Raw genomic sequence first — 25763 nt, forward strand, 5'->3', positions numbered from 1 at the left:
ATCTTATTCATTTACATTTCCACTTACTCACAACTTGCACTCTGTGGGGACTGAACCGCACCCTCAGTGAGGATGCCTAGACAATGGGAATCCATAAATGATATACTATCCATCTCACACATGTGGTGGCTGCATTTGTTTTACATGTGTGCATGAGTGGGAGTATGCGCGCGCTGTGTGTGTGTGTGTTTTATTTATTTATTTTTTTTTTGACTAAAAAGCATTGCATTCACATATTAATAATGATTATAAATGGTTGGATTCACATGATGAAAACTTTCATCAACCACTGCTTCCTGATGAAGAGATGGGAGTGTGTTTTTTTTTTTTAATAAAGGGCAAATGAATATATTAATATGATAAAAAGAAAATTACAAATTAAAGTTTAGTAAAGTAAAAGGAGAAAAGAAAAAAGAATCTGGTGGCCAGTGTTCATGGAATAAAAAACATAAACTCGATCAAATACTAAAAGTGTGGGTGTAGGTGTGTGTGAACATACATAAACACAATTATACAATTGATAATAAAACAAACGCACCCTAAGTGAGTGAGTGCGACTCTACCAAATGAAGTTGAGCAACCAATTTTCTGTTTCTTTATTTCTCGAAATGATGCGATCCTTTGGTCATTGTGAGAAACATAACAGGATTATCATCACAAAGAAACATGATTGGCTTGTAACTTTCGGTTGAATGGAACAGGAAAAAGTTAAGAAAGAAGTCAACTCTTTCACCGCATTAAAATTGATTCGCTCAATGTGATGTGACTGAAGAATAATCAAAGGTCTTTAAATTAGATTGTAAAAAAGTCAATATAAAATAGCAACTGTTTATATATGGGGGAAAACGTACCTAAATATTGCCCATTGTGTATAAAATATTCTCATACTCCTTTTAATCAGAATTAAAAGACAAAGTTAATTAACTTCACATTTCTTAAAAAACAATACTCCTCTAATTAACTTCACAGTGTTTGCATTTGTCTCATTTATAAAGCACTTCAATGATTGTTATATTCATCTTTATTATTTTGTTTCTATTAAATATTATGAAACTTATTAAATGTTAAAGTATTTTATTTTAAAGTAAGTATATTTAGTAGGAATAAAGTTAAAAACTTTTTGAATTTTTAGACAAAATCAATAAAATTTAATGTTTTCATTGATTCCAATAAATATGATATAAATGACTTATAAATAGGATCAGAAGAAATAATTAATATCTTTAAACTTGTAAGAAATATTTGATTTTTGAATTTTACAATTTATTAAAATTAATGACTACAATAAAGTGTTTAGAATGAATTATAATTTGACAAAATTAAAGAGAAGAAATATTGAAAAAAAATTAAACACTACGTCTTTATTCTATATTTTAGGATCAAATGGGATTTTGAAGCTGTCTTATAATTCTGTCTGGATGGAATATATCCATGCAAAAATTAAGTGAAATTTTACATATTAAAAAAAAATTGAGTTGGATGAACTTCATCAAATGGAATTTTTTTTGGTAGAAAAGAGGGCAAAGCCCCAAGTATATTAATCAACCAAGGAAAGGAGCGGGATTGGGATCCCATACAATCAGTATCCATTAAAGTCCTCAGAAAGGGAGAAACACAATGAAAAAAGGAAGAGACATTAAGAGCCTCTTTTGGTAATCTGTCAACAGCCATATTTTGGTTCCTGGAAATATGTATGATGTTCACACTCCAGGGTAGAGACAAAAGCTTGGCTATCTTCAAGATAACAAGGCTATGGGGAGAATACTCGTCAGGTTGATGGTGGAGAATATCAACAATGTCTTTGCAGTCAGATTCGAGAATTATGCTCTTAAAACCCATGTCCCAAGCATGTTGTAGTGCCTGTAAAACTGCCCATGCTTCAGCTTCCAGAACTGAAAGTTTGACCCAAGTGGCTTGAGAAACCAGCAATCCATTCACCTGAAGGGTCTCCAAGTACACCGCCACATCCAGCATTGATATCATGTTGAGACACGACACCATCAACGTAAATTTTGATCCAGCCGTGAGGGGGAGGGGACCAAAGTACAGTGGTATTCAACGATTGCAGCAAGGAACTCTTGATTTGGATCATAATCTAGAGTAAAAGGTTTCCACACTTTCAACAAATAAGCTGTCGGGTTTGTAGGCTTCTGTGAGGTCAGGTCAAAACTGCGAAGATTTCTCCATTTCCATAGGTGCCATATGGATATTCCCCAAAATAAGTCGCAGTTAGAAATTGAAATGATGCCCGTATCTAATTTCAAATTAAAGGTGACCAAGTCCTTTAAAGGATATGAAGAGAAGGCAGCCAGCTTCTTGACGTGAACGACTCGTGCTCAGAAATTTTGAGCACAATCACAGTCCTGTAGAATGTGCAGAATTATCTTCATTTGCAGCATTGCACCATTCGCATAGAGGGGATATTTGAGACCAAGGGCTGCGCCATACATTCGTGGGAAGTCTATTATGAAAGACAATCAAGATAAAACGACGAATCCTTTCAAATGCTCTCCATTTCCAGATGAAATTGAAAGTTTGGCAATAGAGGTTAGGGGTATTATTTTCCAATAAAAAGTAAGCAATCTTGAAGGAAAAGATACCATTTGAAGTAGCACCCCGTGTCATGACATCTTCTCCGGCATTTTGTGAGGGAGGAAGCACAACAATTAGCTTGAGAATGACATCGCTAGGAAGGATAGAAGCGAGTGAGAAGAAATCCCATGATCCAAAGGCAGTCCAGTCAGCCACTCGAATTTGTTCCTCACTTGGGGATAAGGGTCTGATGCATAAGTCTTTGAGCTTTGTTCTAGGGATAAGCCAGTAACCGTTAAAGAAGGAAACGCTTTGTCCATTCCTAATTTGCCATTTAGTCGCTTCTTTGATGATATCATCATGCTAACAGATAAATTGCCATAATTGAGAGTCTCTGAGCTTCGCATGAAAGAGTCTCATGGCTTGGAAGCATATATTTTTGTTCAAGAATATCTGGCCATAGTCCAGACACACCTGAAAGTAATTTCCAAGCCAATTTGACACCGCATGCATCATTCACAGAAGTTAGCCGTCTGAGGCCCAGACCTCCAAATGCCGTTGGAAGGGTAGTCTTCCCCCCATATGAAATTTCTCTGGATTTTCTCTACTTTCCAAATAGAAATCGGCACCTTGCAACTTGCATAGGGTTAAAAAGTATTGCACTAAGGACCGATTTTGCAAGGGTCACTCCGCCTGGCAATTAGCCTTCTATCCAGCAAGTTTGTTTATGACACGATCTACTATGTATTGGAAGCGTTCATTGAACATAAATTCTTACTGGAGCAGGCTAATATATCATTACAGAAAACATATTTTGTAACCAGCATAATATGGCCTGGCCTAAAGAGTTTGATGCGTATAAGATACTTCATCAGCTTATGACTAGCGTAGTTAAATTGGCTTTCAAATTTTTACCAAAAAATAAAAATTGGCTTGCAAATTGAATAGTTTAAATATTTTTCAGCACTTCAACTCTTCAAGTATCTTTTCAATTCGTGATTGATCATTCTACACATATTTCATAAGTTGTTTCTACCGTTCTGCAGACAACATTTAAGTGTAACAAAAAATAAAGTTGAGAATTCAGATGTTTTTTTTTTTTTGGGATAAATGAGGATTCAGATTTTGCGAGTAGGAAAACCATAATAGAAAAGTCTCTTATTTAGACCTGACCATGCACTAATATAAATTAGTTTATATTTAATTGTATTAAATACTAGATAATTATACCATTATACCCAAAACTAAATGCTTTAATAAAACAGAATATAATCCGCAAACCGACAAGTCTATTATGATTTCACAATCAAGTCAAATAGCTGATCCAATAGGGAGAGTGGCACTTTGACAATGGCACTAGTTTCACGATCTTCAAAATGATTATGACAACACACACTGAAAAAGACCAGATGAGTTAAACAGTGTCCTAGGGGATTTTTTTCCTCCCTGTCTCTTGTCTCTACGCTGAAAATTTAAGTCAATGATATTGGGCCAGGATACTTTCCATCTGGTTTGTTAGCCTCAAGATAGCTCCTTTCTTCCGTGTCTCTCTGGCAGGAAGGAAATTAGAAAAAGAAAAAGCGAGCACAGTGACTAGGAGGATTCTTTGACTTTTGAGATACAATGCACAAGAGGGAAGGACCCCCCAATTAATAACTTTTCCACCAGCAGTGAAAAGACTGTACAGGTGAGGTGTTCATTCTAATCGGATGGTCCAGTTTCAAGAACATTGGTCCAAAAGTATACATCTTATGGATTGAAAAAAAAAAATCATGTTAAAGAGAGTTACTTCCACTCTATACTAGAATATAATCCGATAATATCATATATCAGCTGAGTGCTTTTTCACTCTAAAAAATAAATAAATAAATACTGAAGTGCTTTCAAGGAGGAGACTTTCAAGAGGGTTATCAAAAACTTCTTCCAGACAACAATTATACCTTTACAATTACAGTACAATCGTCAATAAATGATAGGGGATAACCAAAAAAAAAAAAAAAGGAAGACTACAATTACTGTACATAGGACATGGGGATAAAAACATGGAGATTGGAGCCTCTCCCCCATGTCTTTTAAAAAAAAGAAAAAAAAAAGAAAAAGAAATGTGAAATGTGGAGATGATGGGAAAACATACTATGCAAGGTAATTGTATATTTGAGGGTTGTTTTTATCCCTCTCCAAGTACTCCCTGTCAATGAGGCTTTCAATCCTTTTCTTCAAATCCACTGGTTTTATTGGAAATTTCAGCTGTTACCCAAGAAACAAAAATTTCATTCCTAAAATCAGTGTTCTCTCCAAAAGCTAACGCAAGGCATGGTATATCTTACAATATTATCAGCCAACTAAGAAGCCCCAACGTATCGGAGAATGATGGAACTTAATTGGAAGATTTCAGAATATTTTGCTTTAATCATCGTAATTATGCATTTAATGTTATCTTTTTACTATTTTATCAATTATTGTTATCTTTACAATTTAATTTTAGAATTTTGATAATATTATTGTGTTTAATTCTAGGGTTAAAGTTAAGGCCCATAAATAGTGCTTTAATGCATTTGCTTTGTACATGCCTTTTAAATGAATCAGAATTGACATTGTTTTACTTCTCCTATTAGTTTTTCTCTTCTCTATATTCTCTCATCTCCCTTTCTCCTCCCCCGTTCTGCATCTGAGACATAACATGAAACACACATGGCAAAATATGTAATTATCTAAAAGTAATTTTATTTTAAGTGTCATATTGTATCTTGTATGCGCAGTCATGTACTAGAGATGCATCGACATTTTAAAAATCAGTGCTTCAGAGATCAATGGAAGGTGGTAACTCTAGAGTTTTCTCTTTGTCTGAAGTTACAACTCAATTTATTCTCCTTCAATTTCTAAATCAAAGTTAAGGATCTTTTTGAGCTTTCTCTAGAGTAAATTTTGTCCTCGGGGATGATATCAAGGATTTGCTCCCCTTCCCACATCAACTCCATCTGAATACCAAGGAACTACCTGGGGATTTACAGCCCGTTCGGTTTGTTCATAACGTTTTTTAGCTTATTTCATATTTTGTTCCTTTACATTTGTGCAACAAACCATTTTAGAGAATGATTATTTTGTTTGAGATGATGAAAGGGAAAAGGAATTTACCTGTTGGAAGAGCTCGGTAATAAGAAGGGTATGGCTTAGGACTTTACGAGTCTTCATTATTCTCACAATAGCAGCATCAACCTGTAATATACCATTGCAGTAACGCTCATATCTTATGGCTCATAAAATTAAAACAATGTGAAAGCATCATGAAGAAAGAAAATTTGGAAAGAGAAAGGGAAAGAAACTTGACCTGATACTGACGGTCTTGGAAAACTCTCTCAGTGGTACTTGTATTCTCCTCCACTGTCTCCTTCATCTGAATTGCGTTTACCTGTAAAATAGAAACCACGATCATCATAAGCTTAATCTCAAATGCAAGTGACAGGATAAATCCAAATAAACTTGAGTGACTTCACTTATTAAAGTAAATGCCAAAATATGATATTCAATTCAAAAAATTCCTATCATTCATGAAGCAATGGCAGCCATACCTTTATGCGGTAGAGAGGAGCAGTAAACCCCTCATTGAAAATAAATAAGTCATCGTCCTCCACATCTCTTCCTTTGGGCAACTGTTGCATATCATCAAAGGGAATCAGCACCAAGTTTCCAAGAGATCATAATCAAAATCTGACTTTATAAACTGGTGTTTCAGCAATTAGTCACACACCTTCTGCAGAACACGAACTTTTCCACATGCAAGTGATTGCAGAGTCCTTCTCAATTCTCTGTCTTCGATACCAGTAGCATCTCTAATGTCTTGAAAGCTAAATTTCTCAGCGTCATTGAATAGCATCAGAACAACAGTCTAGAGCATACCCCACAAAATTTACCAGGATGTTAGAACTGAACAGATAGGCTTGCAGAATTGATGGAGAAAAAAGGACAACTTAGGTAACGTGCCTTAAATATTTGTTATCAAGTAACAAGTTCTCCAGTAAAAATATATCATGTAAAAGGAACTTTTCTATAAGAACTAATCAAGAAGTGCTGTGTTGTAAAATATAAATATCCCCCATGATTGTACAAGAGAATTTAAAAGCAAACACCTAAACACTGGACAAGAAGGGTTTGTTCAAGAAGACAGAAAAACATGAACTGAATGGAGATTTAGTTTTTAAAATACCAACCTGAAAGAGGGACACAGCCAACTCCTTTTTACCTTTAGGAAACTCTGCCTTTAAGACACAGTGACCTAAAGAATTTTGCCACATCAGACGCCTTCCACTGTATTTACTTAGATAGAACTCTTTGAATATATCCTGTTAAAGAAAAAGGAAGGAAGGAAAGCACCATGCCAAAAAGTCACTGAAAAGATGGAGACAACCAACACAAATAGTGCATCATCAATAGGGGCTAGTGCTAAACCTGGTAAACATTCAATTCATGAGGGAGTCTCACATCCATGGGGGGATACGTTGGCCAGTACCTGCACTCATCCAATCACAATTATACTTCCTTGAAACCCAAAGTGCATGGAAATTTAAGATAGCAGATACCCCAAAGCTTACCCTGTTGTTAAGACATGAACACTCATTTCAATCCCTGATGGGAGTTTCGTCCTAGCCTGGGATGACTGTTTGAAGGACTCGTTTATTTCTTTTGATAATTCAATGTCCTGAATAAGAATAAATATTAGGATATCATGAGAAGCTGTAGATATACAGTAGCCAATCGTCAAGCTTAGATAGCCCATCTTTCATACATTAGCTAAGAATGAACCATAAAATTAGAAGTTAAGCATGAGATCTCAATAAAGATGCACTCTATTATAGAAAGATGCCTGAAAAATCAAGTACTTTTAAGAAAAGTTAACAGCTATGGTGAAGCGGCTTTCCTGCCAACTTGGAGCAAGAACAATTTACTCACCACGTCACCACTGGATTTACTTGGCCATTTATCTTGTCTTGGTGGACAAGTTCTTTACCCTATAAATATAGCCTCAAGAAGCCATTTCAAGCATCCCTCAAAAACAACAAAACAACAAACAAGCCAAAGTGTATTTTGTGCGCTACACTTTAGGGTGTCTAGAGGGTCACTGATTTGGGTTGTGGGCTTTCAGTGTCGTTCGCCACATATTTTGTACTCTTCATTCAGTTAGTGGATTTTGTTCTTCCTTACACCTATGGATATAGGCTTAAGCCAAACTACATAAATTCTGTGTCTCTTCTATTTGTGTATTTCTCAAATTTAGTCTACAATTATTCCCAAACATATATTCTTCCACCATCAAATTCCTAAAAGGTCCTTTGATATGTCTGTAAAAAAGCTCACATAATTAAAATCAAAAGAATTCTATGATACACTTTTCTACCATTATGCCCCAAAGTTTTCAACACAAAAGTTCAAATTGGGACAAGAGTAGCAAATATATCATCAGATCATCACATCTACCTTTGCCTATCTACATGCAAGTAACAGAGAATGTTTATTCAACCTTTTTTTTCTATTTAAATTGAATTATATCCCATTCTCGTGATCTTAAAACCATACAGAATGTTTATCCAAACAGTATATTCCAAACTTGATATAGCTGAACGAACCCATTGCTCAAAAAGCACCAAACAATTTATTCCAAACCTATTGATGCCGTGCCACCTCACATTGCAGAAACATATAATAGTTTGTTTGGCACAATCTTTGAAAAACAAGGCAATGCTCCAAGTGATTTGAATTTGAACTGTAAAATACTAACTTCGTGCTAATATATAAGACACTTTTGGGGGAAATTCAATATCCTGAAATATAAGACACTTTGACAAAAATAAAATTTCATTAATGATACTTTTTCAATGTCACCTTCCCATTATATTCTCTTTCTTTAATAGTCTTTCACAAATAGAGTATTAAATGAAAGCCATTTTTAAAAGTTTATATTTTTGTTTTGAAAAAATAAAGTTATAAAGTGTATTTAATAAGCTTTATTGATATGTGTAATTTTGTCCACCCTCTATTCCAAACAAGTTTTGAAAAAATATACCTTTGGTTGGCCCATCTAATTATTCCAAACAAAAGAACTCATTGCATTCAGTCTACTCCTATCAAGTGGCTCTTTTTTTTTTCCCGGGGGGGGGGGGGGCATAGTGTTATATGAATACATCTACACTTGACATTAGTTTGTTTTATCGTACTAACAATCACTTGTTTCTCTGCGATCAAATGTCCAAGATCCAAACCTTAGTACAGCATAGAATTAAATTAACATCCTGAAATTTACTGAGACAATATTGCCTCAGCTTCTATTTTCTTATTCATAATCATGATACATATATAGGAGATTAGGGTTACAGCAATAATTAGAATAATCAGATTTTAATCTCCTAACATCCTAACAATCTCTCTTGAGAATCAGAAAATAATTAATAGAATAAAAAAAGAATCTGTGTGATTAACCTAATAACTAAATAGGCTAGCTGGCCTTTTGGGCCAAGCTCCCTTATGTCATTCAACAATCAACACTCCCCCTCAAGCTGGTGAATAGATGTTTATCATTCCAAACTTGCTTGCTAAATTCTAACAGTTGGGCTTGGTTAAGGACTTTTTAAGCATATCAGCAATTTGCAACTGTGTTGGAGTATATTTCACTTCCACCCCTTTTCTCCTAGTTACTCCTTGACAAAATGGCAGTCAATCTATACATTTAGTACTATCATGATGAATAGGATTTTTGACAATCCCCGTTGCAGCCAAGTTGTCACAAAATAATTGCATTGATCCATCACAACCCGTTTTTAGTTCTTTAAAAAGTCGTTCAATCAATAAACCTTCACAGATTACATGACTAGTACTCTAAGCTCTACTTTATCACTACTCCTTGAGACAACAGATTGTTTCTTACTCCTCCACGTCATTGTTTCTTACTCCTCCACGTCACCCCATAGGAAGGTGCAATACCCTATTGTGGACCTTCTATCAGTCTTAGAGCCCGCCCAATCCACATCAAAGTGCACTTCAATGCCCCTATGAGTTCCCTTTTTAAAATATAATCCTTGTCCTAGTGTAGACTCCAGGTACTATAGGACTCTAAAGACAACACACATGATCTTTGTTGGGCTGACTAGCAAATTGGCTTATCACACTCATTGGATATGCTATATCAGGTCTAGTGTGGGATAAGTATATTAATTTCCCAATCAAAAGTTGGTATCTTTCATTCTCAACAATAGGGTGGTCTCCTCTTATTCCAAGCTTGTGATTCAATTCCAAGGGAGTAACAGCTGGTCTACCACCTAGCATCCCTATTTCTTGAAGGAGATTAAGAGTGTATTTGTATTGTCACACCACAATTCCACTCTGACCTTGCCACTTCCAAACTATGGAAATACCCAAGGACCCAGTATCCTTCACCTCAAATTCAGCAGCAAGTAGCCCCTAGTCATTCAATTTCACTGAGATTGTCTCCATTGATGATGATATCATCCAAATAGACTATTAAAATAGCCTTCTTTCCATCATCGTTATTTATGAACAAAGCGTGGTCTTGCACCCACATTTATGTACAGCCTTAGCAAAACATTCAAACCATGCACGAGAGGACTGTTTGAGACCATAAAAGGATTTTTGCAGCCTGTACACCTTGTTATGATTTCTTCTATTCCTGAATCCAAGAGGAATCTCCATGCAAACTTCTTCGTTCTTCCAATTTTCTGTTTAGGAATGCATTATTCACATTCATTTGAAATAATGGCTAGTTGAGACTTGCAGCTGATAAGAACAGTACCTTGATGGTATTGAATTTTGCCACTGGTGCAAAAATCTCTTGATAGTCAATCCTGTAGGTTTGGGCGAATCCCTTAGCCACCAACTGTGCTTTGTGCTTGTTCAAATTGTCATTAGGATTGTATTGGTTAGTCAAAACCCATTTGCAACCAACAGCAGTCTTACCCTTTAGCAAGTCCATCAATTCCCATGATTTGTTCTTCTCTAAAGCTGACATTTCTTCATCAATTGCAGATTTCCATGCAGGAATTTTCATAGCCTCCTCTGTCTCTAGGAATCTGCTCTGCTGAACTTTTCTCAAGGCAATAGGCCATCCAAGGTCATTAAACTTAAGATTTGAGGCTGCATTGGAAGATTGGCATGATGTGTCAGATCCTTTGGTGTTGGTAGGCTGTTCTGAGTCTGCTGTCAAGACTAAACAGTAGTTGGCAGTTCTGTGGTATCATGCTGGACAAGGCTTTCATTTACTTCGAGCTGTTCCAACTGTCCTGTAACTGTTCATGACAACTTTGAGACTGCTCAACGTTGAGTTTGTGAGGCAATTTGTTGATTTTCTGGTTGGTTTTCATTTTGTGCAAATCTGTTTTCAGTTTCATTTAACGGCTGGAAGTATGAGGGGCTGAATGTATGAGTGATTTGGCTGTGTTGTTTGTGTTGGATACTTGGTAGAAAATGGCCATTCCTCTAGTGCAGTATCATTATCCCTTAAATGGGCAATTTTTGAATGATATATGCAGTGTTCAACAAAGGTAACATCGCTGGAAAAGTAATGAGCAGGGGGTGGTAACATTTTTGCCCTTTTTGTGTGTGAGAATAACCAAGGAAGACATATTTCAAGGCTTGAGCATCTAGCTTAGAGGGATGGAGAGTATGGAAATAGGCAATGCACCCAAACACTTCTAGAGGTAGGGAATTCAGAAGTTTAGAGGAAGGGTATTGCTCACGAAGGACTTGATAAGGGTTTTGAAGCCTAAAGTCTTGGAGGGGGATCTATTAATGAGGTAAACAGAGGTGAAAACAGCATCACCTCTGAAGTATTCAGGGAGATTGGAGGCAAGTAAAAGGGAATGAGTGACAGCAAGCCACACTGCATACTAATCATCAGGAGTTTGGTTGAGGTGCACGACCAACAATATATTCTTCTCTGCCACGGCCACAAATGAACATTAAGAAGGATTGGGACACCACTATAGATAGTTGTCCCCATCCAGTTTGTGACTAGTGATGAGGGAGGAGAGGTCGCCTAAGGTTGGAGATGAAGAAGAACCACCATGTGAGGATTGGCTAGATGAAGACCAATGCCATCTTTCTGGGTTATGGGTTTTGGCAGGGTTGGCCAAGTAGCAACCAAATTGAAAGGGAAGAGCACTCACGGCGATGATTCCATGAAATTTACTGAGATAACATTGCCTTAGCTTCTATTTTCTTATCCATGATCATGGTACAAATATAGGAGGTTAGGGTTACAGCAATAATTAGATCAATTAGAAACTAATCTCCTAATATCCTAATAATATCTCCTAAGACTCAGGAAATAATTAATGGAATAAAAACAAAATCTGTGATTATTGGGCCAAGCCCATTTACGTAGTTCAACACATCCATGCCAAACTTCCTAAATTCAGAAAAAGCAATAGCTTTAGGATCTCTATCCTTGCTTCCAATATCCACATTAACTTATTTTCTCCACAATCAATCTTCTCCTAAAGAATTCTCCATGATTCAAAACTTAGTACCTCGTAGAATTCAACAGCTACATGCAAATGAAACTTTCTGAAATTGGAAGAATTAATAGCTTTATGATCTCTAACCTTGTTTTCAAGATCCACATTAACTTTTTTCTACACAATCAACTCACTTTAAATTAATTCTCCAAACTCTACACATTGCAACTGCAAAACTATATAACTAGCAAACTTATTAATCAGAATAGTTGATAGCTTTATGATCTCTAACCGTCTTTCCTGTTTGTATTAGAAAAAGATAATTGAGAACCTCCGGTAACTTGGTTGATGTAGGTGGCAGTAGTAATGCTATGGTGGCAGGAGCAATGATAATAGCAGAATGCATTAGTAACATTTCAGCAATATCATGTTATAATGGCTTTAGCAATATCATTGGTTGTCATGGTGGCGAACATGGACACAACACTGTTATAGCATGTAATACACCAATGCCTGACGCTGGTAGTAGCAAACAATGGACCCTGATAACGTGAAAATGATGCCACAGCAGAAGCACAAAAACACAAGTAATGAGCAGAATTAATGAACCAGTGGCAGTGAGAAAAGCAATGATGATTTTGGTGGTGACAGTATGGGCTAGCAGTGGCAGCAGCAAGAAAGACTGTTAATTCATGGGTTGTAAAGTGGAGAGCAAGAGTAGTATTCTGGAAAAGAAACTCGTGCCCAATGCTAAAATTGCAAAGTCTCAATTTTTTTTATGCAATGCTGAAATTGTCAGGAAAAATAAAAATCGGAGGAGATTGCATCATAAAAAGAATTAAATGTGAAAATAATGATGAGAAACGTACAAAAATGCCATTGATTAAACTATGCACTAGTAGTCAAAGTTGAAATATTTTTCAGAAATTTGAGATTGATTAAAAAATGATTACCTTGAACATTCCTTCCAATTTGTTTGTGAACTGGCTGCCACACTCAGTCTTCAACTGTATCAATGAAAGAAAATTGTTATTGTTAATACTACTAAAACTGTTGACACAAAAAATGATTTACTTTGAAAGTCAATAAAGAGTGGAAAAACTTAACCTTTGATATCATAGATTTCTCTGCATCAATAGAAGCACTCTTTCCCAAAAGCAATCTTTTAGCAAGATCTTTCTTATAGAATGCTTCAAACACATCCTTGCCCTTAAATAACAATAAGGCCAAATGGCTTTTCCAATATCAGTATGGAGAGAAAGATCAAAAGAAGTGCATAATGCCAGAAGCACAAATGGAAATTGCAGGAATCAAGGCAGAATTATTTGTTTATCCCACAAGGAAACATTGAATGTACCTGGATGAACCTGAATAATACTAGGACTTTATCTAGTGTACCCTCCAATTCCTCTTCAGAAGTACCCTTATTACCTGCACGAAGCTTCTCATCCAAAAACTTGGCAATCAACTCTGCAGGTCGGTTCTGTCATGGTAGCACAACACAGTGAATTGACTGTCCAACATATCTGTCCATGCGTTATAATCACTTGACCTTAAAGCTTAAACTAGCAGGAGGCTAAAAAGTGAATTCAGTTATTCACAAAAGACCTCTAACGCAAAAGCCCATTGTTAATAAATATGGATAAAGCATAGTCTCACCACTGACAGGAGGATAAGTTCAATAAAAAATGGGAATGGCCAACAGAAAAATTTAAACCACTTGGAAAATCCAGGTCTTTCATCCTCTGTTGGAAGGGGAAAAAAGGTTGAATTTCAAAGTTAAAGCAGTAAGGTAAGGAGTGATCCTAAAGACAACATTCAAATATTCCAAGCATTAATCATTTACCTAATGTTCACAACATTACTACAGCAACAACTGCCTAATGATCTTAGCTAATTGTGTGTGCGGATGATATGGCAGTAACAGCCAGTGATGCTAAGGAAATTGAAAAATTAAAGAATGCACTGGCCAAGGAATTTGAGATGAAGTCTTTAGAACAGTTGTGTTACTTCTTGGGGATGGAGGTGGCTAGGTCCAAGGAGGGAATTGTTGTTTCCCAACAGAAATATACTTGACTTATTGAAGGAAACCAGGATGCTTGTATGTAAAACCCTTGACACTCCAAAGGAAACAACCACAAAAGTCACTTGTTAAGACTTAAGTGATGAGACTCCTATGGATAAAACGAGGTACAAAACACCGGCACAAAACTTATCTATCTAGCACATAGACAACCAGATATTGGTTTTCTAGTTAGTGTGATCAGTCAATTCCCAATTACAAGCAGCATACAGAATTCTGAGTTACCTAAAGAGTGTCATGGGATCTGTTTTAGGAAAAATACCTCAACAGAGGTAATGCCCTAATGGTTTACAGTTATGCAGATTGGTGTGGATCAGATCAATCACTGATAGGGGGATCAGCCACTGGTTGTAGCACCTTTGTATGGGGTAATTTAGTCACAAGGAGGAGTAAAAGTGATCAGTGGTTGCAAGAATTAGTTATGAAGCTGAATATCGAGCCTTGCAATGGGAACCTGTGAGGGATTGTGGGTTAAGTGTCTATTGGAGGAATTTAAGGTTCCTATGCAAACTCCTATAAGGATTTTTTGAGATAACAATGCTACAATAAGTATACTCAGAAACCTTGTGCAGCATGATAAGATGAAACGTGGAGAGAGACCAAAATTTCAAAAAAGAGAAGGTTGACAGAGGCACCTTTGACTTAAACTATGTGTCTTCTAAGCACCAAGTGGCAGACATTCTCACCAAGGCACTACCAAGAGTCAAGCATGAAGAACTAAGGTGCAAGCAGGGAATGTTGAATATTCATTCACCAGCTTGAGGAGGAGTGTTGTTAGTCCTTGACTCTTGGGCTTGAGGGCAACTAGCCCAATATTGTACAGCATGTTTATTTCATAATTACTACTGTGTCAAATATGAAGGATGATTATATGAACATTCCTGTACATTGTTTGTACGAAAGAAGGAAAAATTCTAAGGTTGCTGAGGAAGCAAAATGAACTTGAAGGCCAAATGGATGTATGAAGTGGGAATGGTAATTACAATGTTAGCCAAAAAGATAACTTAATGCACATATGCCAGCCACCATGCCATTAAATGTTTGCTACAACCAAAAAGATCCAATGTTATTTAAAAATGAAAACAGACAAATTCCAACTGATGTTCCAGATCAGAATTTCCATGCTTAGTTCTTCATGCAATCAACTTGTTCAGTCCCTATCAATTATACACCCTAAACATGGATGAATAGCATGCTTTTTACGCATGACCAAAGATTGTCGTAATTTCAAGTACCAAGAACAAAGGTGACAAGCTAACCCAAATGAGAAATACCATAAAAGTCAAACCCAAACTTCATAGAAGTTTTCAACCTCAGGACATTTTATATTTTATTGAAAATTAATCAAATAAAGCTGCTGGAATAATAGATAGCAAATAAATGGAGCAAACCTGACGTAAATTGATAAGATGCTCAAAAGCATCCTTGATAGTGTTAGAGAATGCTTCGTTCTTGAGAAAGCTTTCTTCCCATATTTTGTCAAGAGAAGCCTTGAACTCCAGAAGGGATGAAACCATATCTTTATCTTTCTCCTCGTCCATAACAATTCCTTGCCCGGTTCTCCTGATGTATGAGCTCAAGGCCTGCCTTAGCGACTCAAGGGCATTGACCCTTGAAAATAGTGAATACATTCTCTGATGGTCTTCAATACGATTTCCATCCATAAGCAGCATGAAACCCTGTGTAACTCAACCAAAACAACAAATTAGAAGAACCAAGATAAAGAATGCATCATCTAAGAGAAATTTAACCCAAGAAAAGTCTGAAAACTGAACTAAATCAGCACCTTATCAAGTATGGCAGGTATATGACATTCAAGAAGTTGCTTTTCTGCTGTGGCTATCAAAGGTCTCCTAGTACTTGAATCCAAATATTTCAAACATCTTTCCTGTTCTTCGTGCAATCTCGTCTACAATATATACAAACATCCAAACAGCAAATACACATTGTAAAAAATGGAAGAAATTGAATGTGGGAAGAAAAACCTAATGGATATAAAATTCTGACAGAAAAAGGCATGATCCACTCATTAAGGGCCTGATTGTTCAAGCTCAAAAAATAAGTAATTTTTAGATAGTTTAGATATTTTATGGAAAGTAATTTATTATGTAGAGATTTTATTTTAAAAATACAGAAATTATTTTGCATTGGATTATAATCATAAAAAAATATTTCTGACTTTTTAGTTTGAAATTTTATGATATCTATGTGCATCTTTATTAATTAAAAATGATTTATCATTTAGTGATTCTTAAATTTTATGAGATACGTGTGCATCTTTATGCTTCTGTGAACATTCTCTCTTATCTATCATATTTGATCATGCTCGGAAACTCTTCAAAGTAGCTTCTTAAAATAATCAGAAATCTATTTTTTTTTCAAATTCCGATTATTTTTAAAAGCTTAAAACAAACATCATAAAATTTCTTTAAACTTTTCTTAACATGCGTGATTTTTTCATTAAAAAAAGCTAAACAAACAGGCCCTAAATACTAAATATTACTAAAGAGCACATAATATTGTCAATGAAAGATGCTGAGAAGATAATATAAGCAAGGGAAATGAAGGACCTCCACATGCTTCAAATAATCTGGAACATCTGATTGCTGCATGTATTTCATGGCTTCAGCAGCGTAAAACTCTGATGTACACTCAAGAAATGGCTTCTCAAAGCTTTCTGCATAAATTCCCAGAGCAGTAAACATTTTCAGAAGATGGTTTAGGAGAGTCCGATCCACTGCTTCACCTAATCTGAAAAGGCCAAACATAAAACAGAAGTTGTAAACAATGTGATCACAAGAAATATACTAAAAAATAAAATAATTGTTAAAATAGTACTAGCTTATCTTCTTTCTTTGTTCAGTTACACTACGAGAGATCAACAACAGCTGTTACATCAATCAATAACTAAATTTTAAAATAAACTGAATTGGAAAGAAGCTGGGCAAGACAGAGCATAATGTCACGTCATATTTAAAGCATTTACCAGTGGGGAATCAAACAGATGTACTGAAATAACACTATTAATGATTTTTCCCAGTTTTAATCCAAGTAAGGAGGACAGCTACTAGAACAGCATGGTGACAAAGGCTGAAGGTGATTGGTAAGAGATGACTTTTGGGGTAGAACAATGATTGTTTCTTCGAGGGAGAAGGATATCTTTCCGTTGTCAAACAAAATAAAATAGTCCAAAAAAAAATAATAATCCCATTCTACACTATCCCAGATTATATAATCCAGGCTCCTGAGGTAAACTAATATTTCAGGTTTTAGAAGAAGTAACAAGAAAGTGGCAATCTAGAACTATTTTACTTCCCTTGCACTGGAATGGGCTATCTCTCAGAATCTCAATTCCAGCGAACAAAACCTGCCTACTTAATATCCATCCTTATACTTCAGATACAGAGATATAATTCCAATTTTAATTCCAGCCATCCCATCCCACCGTGCTCAAGAGATGTAAAAGCACAAGCAGCGTGTTTTTATGCACGTGAATTGTTCAGTACGGACTTTAAATGCTCTTTAATAGCTTCAACATGGAGAGAGTTTAAATGATTATCAATAATTTTATCACTATTGGCATCCAGTTCTGATGAGTAAGTATTCCATTTACTTATATATATATATATATATTGAAAAGCAATGGGTGGCAGAAACATAAAACCCTCAAATTGGGGGGAGGGGGATGATATATACATGCGCACATACAGATGCATGTATGTAAGCTGACATGGAGCAAAAAAGAATTACTTACACATCAGTCAAACAAAACAAAACTGACATTGAAAAAATAGATTTACCTCTCATGCTCAATCATTCGAAGAAGGCCAGTAACAGTTTTGTGCAATACTTCAGGAGATAGTGATAGATGTTTGCAGAAAAGTTGCAAGCCCATGTCCCATAATGACCGTACATTTGCCGTTTGTTTAACATACGTCCTATCCAGATATAAGGCTATACCACGTATCATTAACATTTGATCACAAAGGTCCTGCCAACATCTCTCAACAAGAGAAAGAAAAACACCCAAATCTGGGCTTTGGCCAACCAAAGACTGTATTGCCGCAGAGATGTGTGCTTCACACTCATTTTCAATCCGTTGATAAAGATTTCCCCCCATTTTATGCAGGCAAAGATCATTCACAGCCTATGGACAAATATTGAGTTCACAATGAAACTTTAATGATGTGGTGCTAGATAATTTTTCACACAATGTTAAAATCTAATGAAAAACAAACAGAATAAGAGGAACATTTACAAGATTACCTGATAAAGGTTCTCTAAGTCACAAGAATTAGGCTGCTTCAAGAATATAGCACAAATAGCAGACTTCAATTTTGCCCATGTAACCTCCTCAAAATCCGGGGGCAATGTTGGTTTAGCTTTACAAGAAACACAAAGTAAAAAAATATATATATTGTAGTCACCTTAATGATAAAACCAATAATTAACATTGTTTATGATACTCTTCTATTGTATTTGGTGTCATGTTTCATTGTCATGTAAAACATAAACATAAATATGAGATGCCAGAAAGAACTTAAGGTAAAGACACTGAATCTAAACAAAAGTGACAAATTCATATTTCAAAAATAGATTTTATCACATTTGACCTTATCTTTTAACACGTTCTACAATCACCATTCCAACATGCTCATATCATAGCAAGACATGCACCCTCAAGGGACGCACATGAGGAGGAGAAGAGTAAAGATTAATGAGGCAGCAAAGACAACATTTACTATATTTCAAGTAGTATCCATCAAAAACCATTTGACTGGAAAATACAAAATATATACCATCTTAAACTAAAATGTACATCTTCATATGAAATGCCTCAAGGAATGAATTATTTGGCTCTAAAGGCAGACATTGCTGAATTCTACCTAAAATGTGTACAGCATAGTAACCATGTGAAAGAAAAAATGAATTATTTTGTTATTCATAAACAGATGGCGCTCTTGGCCTTGTCTATGTTTCCTGCAGAATATGACTTAAATGAAAGAAGGGTTTTGACATTAAAAAACAATTCTTTATGCTTAAAAGCATACAGAATTTGAAGCAAATGATTCATGCTAACAGATCAAAAAACGGAATCCAGTATGAAAGTTCTTCAAGTCAATAAGAATTAAGATGGCATCCATATCCCATAAGTTTATAACATAGCGGATCATGTGACTAAAATCAATTCCCATAACCAGGAACTAGAATAACTATTAAGACATATTTATTGCTCAGATTAACCATGTGTATTATTCAAACCCTTTCATGTTAAACAAACAGCTGAAACTCGATTAAGTAAATTCCCAACAACTACAAAGACACAGAAATCCAACAGCACAACACAATAACAATTACATTAACAAAACCCATTGTTATTCAATCCATTTCCAAACCCCCAACACCATTGCTAAGTAAAAGCGGCCAATTTAATTTAATGAATTAACTAACACCACGTATGGAAATTGGAACAAAAAATGCTAGCAGCTGCATAAAAAGAATGGAGAAACGAAAGTCTTACCTTTGTGCAGCTTGATAGCTAACTTCTTAGTCCGAGGGGGCTGAGGAGGGGTGGCTTTTTTGCGGGACAAATTGGCGGCGATGACGGCACCCGCATTCGGGAGTGAAGTGGGATCATCGGCCTTGAGATCGTCGTCGAGAGCCATGGATTTGGGGTCGAAAACAATGTCGTCAGAAGGGTTAAGATTACAGTCCTGAGGGTGGTGTTGAAGGCCGTTCTTGGTCTTCTTCATAGGAGGTGAGCGGGCGGCGGAGCTGCTCGCGGCAGTGGCGGCGGAGGCGGCGTTGTTGTCAGTGGTGGAGCGTTTGGTGGGAAGAGACATGAAAGTGATCAGAAGAGCATTGTAAGTGAGCGAAAGAATGCGAAAACGAAGAAGATGAAGATTGAAGAAGCGCACAGATCAGTAAGATTCAAGCGCGCAACATTTCTTCCTTTCTTTTTCCACACTTTTTGTTTCTTTTTTTTTTTTTTTTTTTTGAAATTTTCGGCTTGTTTCCTTATCTATCTTATTGTTAGGGTTAAAAAAAAGAGCCTCGGAAAATATCGATAATTGCATTAAAAAATGGAATTTTACGCTTAATAAGATAGTTTCCTTTGTTAAAAAAAATCAACAATGTTGGAAGATACAAGCAATTATTAGCTGTCAGACATTATGGGTTTAATGCATTTAATTGATTGGTTACATTTTGTGAAGTTTTTTTTCACTAGGAAGAACTGAAAGAAGGAATTATTTCTAATTATTAATTTTCAGTTTTATTTTAGTAATTAATTATAATGATATGATAGTATTCATAATGTCTGTTTTTTTACCAGAATATATATTCATATTCATAATCTCTTGTATTTTATTAATCCATCCAATATTGATACTAATACTTAAATAAAACTTCAATCCAATTTAATACATTTTGGAGCAATTTTATGCAACGCAGTTATGCAGACAAGATCAATTATCTATGTAGATATACATGTTTTTTTTCCTTTTTCTTTTTTTTTTTTTTGTGTGTCGACATATGTTTTTGGCTCAAATGTATCTCGGAATTGAGCAGCATGCTTTTCCTGGAACATGCATGAAGCTAGCAGAGGAGTTCATGCTCTATTTAAAACCTAACCAGTTTCAACCTTTAGGCCAACCAGTTTCAACTTTAGATACTTTTTATTATTTAAAAAGAAAAATAGCAATAATTCCTGCCATTTTAACGTAAATGCAGGTAAAACCTTAAATGTACAGAAATTGAAGAGCAGCAAATTTTTTTTTTTTTTTGGTGAAAAAGTAGCAAATGATTGTTTGATTATATATAAAAATAATGTACTGATATCGATTGTGGATAATTTTGGGCTAAATGTTATTGGGCCTACCATTTGCTAGACATGATTGCAATGCTATCAAATGGGCTTGGGAGATGGGCCTGTGTTCTCATATCATTGGGAAATGCATCGGTGATTATTGTGTACCGTTCTTCTGCCGTCCATATATCCCTATATAGCCTTCGCTCCATGTAAGACCCTGCACGCTTTATGGTTCTAGACAGCAGGACCGAAGCCCTGCCAAATAAGTGTTTGTTACAACTAGTAAGAAAATTGTACTATCTTAATTAGAGGTCTTAAATTTGAATATCAAGAATTTAACAGTATTTGATGGTTGAGTTTCCGCTCAAAAGATCCTAACCAACATCAATTTGAATTAGTTGGAGCCTTGGCTTTGTGCACCGAATGATTTACTAATAGAAAAGAAGAGGAAGGAGGAGGGAGAGGCAGAAGTCCTTGCTTGCATTAATACGAGATCAATCACTTCTTCCTTTTCATTATATTGGTCTTTCTAGGACAAATTTTTGTTGCATAATGCTTTTCTGGAGTTTAAAATAATATAGGATAAAGGTACGTTTTTTTTTTCTTAAATATTTTTCGAAGAGCACCCAACACTTTAAATTATTGGTTGAAGCAATTTTACCCTTAAAGTAATTAAAACGAAGCATTTTTTCATTTTCATTAAATTACCTAACGGTCAACATTGGAGTCCCAATTAATATTTTCAACTATTAATGTTAAAAATTTGATGACAAAGACAAAAAATACTATATTTTAATTACTTTAATGACAAAATTACCCCAACCAATAATTTAGAATACTGGTCGCTCATCAAAAAATACTTTAAAGATAAAAATGCATTTTTATCCAATAATATATGGTAATACTTTTCGTGTTTTACTTTCACCTTATCCAACAATTTAACCAATTTATTTAGCATAGTTAATCACTGTTGTCATACTATACCCATTCCAATGCAATTAGACGAGGGACAAGCTCGGCAAAGCATGTCATATGCGTTTGGGAAAATCACACTCAAGGACCATCGGAAATAATTAATTGCATTATAGGACCAAATATTTTTGATATTACCTGCAAGATCAAAAAACCTAAATTGTATTAAAATTTGTTATGAAAAAAACAAAAATACCCCTCATATGTGTGTATATATATATATGTATACTCTTTTAACAACAACTCCCCATTCAAAAAATAACTTTCATTTTCATTTTAATAATAATTAATTTCTTTATTAACAATTCCAAAAAATTAACTTGGTGGTGGAGAAAAAGTGACTTGGTGATCAAATTCAAAAAAAAAAAAGTCACATTTCCATTATAACAATAGTCAATTCCTTCCTTGATAACTATAAAATATTAACTTGGTACAAAGGAATTGTTATAATTTAATGAATAAGTCTCCATTCAAGAAAAAAAAGTCACATTTTTAGTTTAATAACAATCAATCCTCCCATCACAACAAATATATTTCAGGTGTAGTTTTATCTTTTTATAATAAATTTTAATTATATTTAAGTCCTTTGGTCTTGCAAAATAAGATCAAAATTATTTGATCCTACAACATAATTCATTATCTCTAATGATCTTTAATTGTCATTTTTCCTATATGTTTTTACATGTTTATCACATATCATAATATGTGCATAACAACCTTAAATTGGAATAGCTGAGACATGGGACATTGATATGAGAATTGTAAGCTCATGGAGGAAGCAGATGCAGAGAGAAGCTAGGGTAGGTAAAACGAGGTAAGAATGAGAGAAAGTGCATGGAAGAGCTAGGGAAGTTGAAAAGTCAAATATTACTCTGCAAATCGTTGTTTGAATGAGTAACGAACTTTTAATTGACCTCCTCGTTCCATGAAGCTTTATCAAGTTCTTTTAATTATTCATCATTAAAATTTCAATAATTAATGTCAGAACCCAATCGCTTTAGGAGCAAGTTACTGCTTAGAGCTTAGGCATATCATAATTATAAATGAATTATGAATTAATTATATAAATAAGCATGCATATCCCTCCAAGTCCCAATCTAGCTATTGAATCATAGATCCATGCATTTGAGTTTACCTCTTAATCATCTGAGTTTATCTCCTAATAGTCACTTTTAATTACTTTACCAAAATAAGAAAAGGTGGTTACATTATTGATGTTGTTTGATTTTCAAGTTAAAGTGTAATTTTATCCCTAAACTATTCTCAAAATATCAATGTTGTCTTTAAATTATTCATTATAGCAATGTCCCCTCTAAACTAATTAAATCAGAGTAATGCTGCCTCTATCATTTAAAAATTATAATCGTTCGTTAATTATTATTAGTGGGACCTACTTTTTATTGAGTTCAAGTTCAAATTTGCCCCTAAATTATTCACTAGAGAGCAATATTACCTATAAGCTATTTAGCATAACAATGTTCCCCCTAAAATAATTAAAATAGAGCAATGTTACTCCTGCCATTTAAAACACAAATGTTTGACCATTAACATAGTGAGAGAGTAAGAAGTTTGACCAGCCATCCGTCCGTTTGCCTCCTATCTTGTCTTCCTTCGTCAGCAAATACCAAGGCACCATTTTTCTCTTCTTTCGACCCTCTTTCCTCACTTTTTTTATTTTGATTATATTCCTCTTGTAGCTTTCCTTCCCCCACACATTTTGTTTCTTCACCCAAGTGAAAATGGTGGGATCCACCTCAATGGCCTCAACGGCTAAGCATGCAATTTCTAGGCAAGCCTTGCTCACTTTTGAAGCACTTGTTTAAACTAATGTTATCCTTACCTTCTTTGTTTATAACCACTCAAGCAAGGATTGCTCAATTATGGATGAGATACTACATTGAGTTGATTCATCTTGCTAGTATTAGTGTTGAGAATGTTGAAATAAACAACCATGCCCTTTGTGAGCTCCTTTTCACTGCTCCTAGTGCACTACAACACCTCAATGGATGATTTGTGTGATGATGGAAGACATAGTGGGGGTACAAGTAGACGCCACTCAGTAGTAGCTAGTCAAACCTTATAATCTCTTGCTATGTTAACAATCAAACGTTTGTATTTCAAATGGTAAGAACAGCATGCTTCACTTTAATTAGTTTAAGGAAAACATTGCTGCTTTGAATAATTTATGGCAACATTACTCTACCATGAATAGCTTAAGAGTAAAATTGCACCTTAACTCAATAAAAAATGAATCTCACTAGCTACAGCTAATGAACATTTATAGTTTTTAAATGGCGGGAGTAACATTATTTTAATTTAATTAGTTTAGAAAGTACATTACTATAATGAATAGTTTAGAGGTAATATTATTTTTTTTTGAGAATAGTCCAGGGACAATATTGCACATTAACCCATTTTTTCAACTCATCCTTATTAAAAATGCATTGTTTTTAAGAACAATTTATCCCTCATGTAACTTTTTTATTCCTTACTCATCAAAAATTGTAAGATGATAGAATATAATTATTAAAAAGGTAATTGATTATCTATTTTTTATGAAAAATAATTTATAAAAAAAGACCATAATTTTTTTAAGAAGTAGCTTAATTGTATACAAAATCAAAAGGAGTATATATATAAGGTAGAGATTTATTATGTAAATTTGATAAGATTGGGTATTGCATTGAAAAATTATAAATTATAGTATATACCTCTTCATAATTTTCCTGTCTAGTGGGATTTTCAAGTTATGCAATAGCTCATACTTTTATAAAAAAATAATATGTAATTTGAGCTCTAAATTATAGGTCAAGGATAATTTGAACCTTAAACTCTTATTTAATATATTATAAATTATAAACAATTAAAGTTGGTATAATTTTATCCCACTGTTAAATTAAAACAAACGTTTATTTTTTTTAAAATGCGCCTAATGTATAATTTTCATCAAATTATATTCTCCCTCTCTCTCCTACCTTCCTTTAAGTAAAATTGCACACTAGGCCCAATTTTTTTTAAAAAAAAATAACATACATTTGCTTTAATTTAATGATGAGTGTAAAATTTTACCAATTTTAATTATTTAAGAATCAAAATGTACTAAATAAAAGTTTATGGTTTAGGGTCTAAATTGTATAGTAATCCTATAAAAAAAACTCTATCAATTAAATAACTATTATAAATAGATGATATACTCTCTCCCACCTATAATATAAGATAAGCTTTGAAAGATTTTTTTTATTCTTAATATAAGACAAAATTAACGTAATTAATTCTCCTTTCTAATTTATCCCTAGTTTATTAAGTATAGTTTAAATTCTTAAACAATAATTTATTGTAGTTATAAATTGCAAAGAAGGATAAAATAATTAAAATTTTACACATTTTTTAACAAATTTAAGGATGTAACTATCATTTTTTAATATGTGTAAAGTTGATCAAATATGTCTTATACTAAGGATAGGGAATAAATCTTAATAATTTTTAGTAAGATATAGTTAATCATTGATATGGCAACAAGTCAAAAATATTGTTGCTAGGGACCCACCCATTTATACTGTTTAAATGCACGTGGTTGAAAACTTGAAGATAATAACAAAAAAAAAAAAAAAAAGAACCTTCGATGTACATTTTATATACTGCGCAATGCCATTGGATGACTTCAAACTTTAGTCTGGTCGTAGTGAAAGGTGATGTTTTGAAAATTTATACATTTATAACACATGCATGCGAGTGCAGGAGAAGACTTTTTTACATATATAAGTTGAAATTCTTTTTTTTGGCCCCCAAAGAAATGAACTAAGTACTTTTCAACGATCGTAGGAGAAAAAGTCATCGTGTCTGTGGAAATTTAGACGCCATCACTGAGCACAATAATCGCAATTCATGATCAATATTGTTTTTA

At 34.5% G+C, this 25763-nt stretch overlaps 2 protein-coding genes across 2 annotated transcripts; both read right to left on the bottom strand.

Annotated features, from left to right (window-relative positions):
• Positions 1 to 23: 23 nt before the first annotated feature.
• On the bottom strand, positions 24 to 2001 carry LOC129286132 (uncharacterized). Its single transcript, XM_054922151.1, has 2 exons — positions 1578 to 2001; positions 24 to 76 (listed from the first exon to the last, which is right to left on the bottom strand). Exons 1-2 carry the CDS (start codon positions 1999 to 2001, stop codon positions 24 to 26), a joined length of 477 nt encoding a protein of 158 aa, XP_054778126.1.
• A 2358-nt stretch (positions 2002 to 4359) lies between these two features.
• LOC129285868 (cullin-4-like) lies at positions 4360 to 20036 on the bottom strand. The gene is made up of 17 exons (XM_054921811.1): positions 19598 to 20036; positions 18343 to 18458; positions 17877 to 18223; positions 16647 to 16827; positions 15863 to 15985; positions 15468 to 15755; positions 13351 to 13476; positions 13101 to 13202; positions 12947 to 13000; positions 7122 to 7228; positions 6979 to 7039; positions 6741 to 6872; positions 6281 to 6418; positions 6102 to 6182; positions 5861 to 5941; positions 5668 to 5748; positions 4360 to 4779 (listed from the first exon to the last, which is right to left on the bottom strand). The coding sequence occupies exons 1-17, from the start codon at positions 19917 to 19919 to the stop codon at positions 4666 to 4668; spliced, it is 2454 nt and encodes an 817-aa protein (XP_054777786.1). The 5' UTR covers positions 19920 to 20036; the 3' UTR covers positions 4360 to 4665.
• Between the last annotated feature and the right edge of the window lie 5727 nt (positions 20037 to 25763).

This window comes from Prosopis cineraria, unplaced genomic scaffold (genome assembly GCF_029017545.1).
Source record: "Prosopis cineraria cultivar Desert tree isolate PC_DT_omini unplaced genomic scaffold, ASM2901754v1 PC11, whole genome shotgun sequence".
NCBI lineage: Eukaryota > Viridiplantae > Streptophyta > Magnoliopsida > Fabales > Fabaceae > Prosopis > Prosopis cineraria.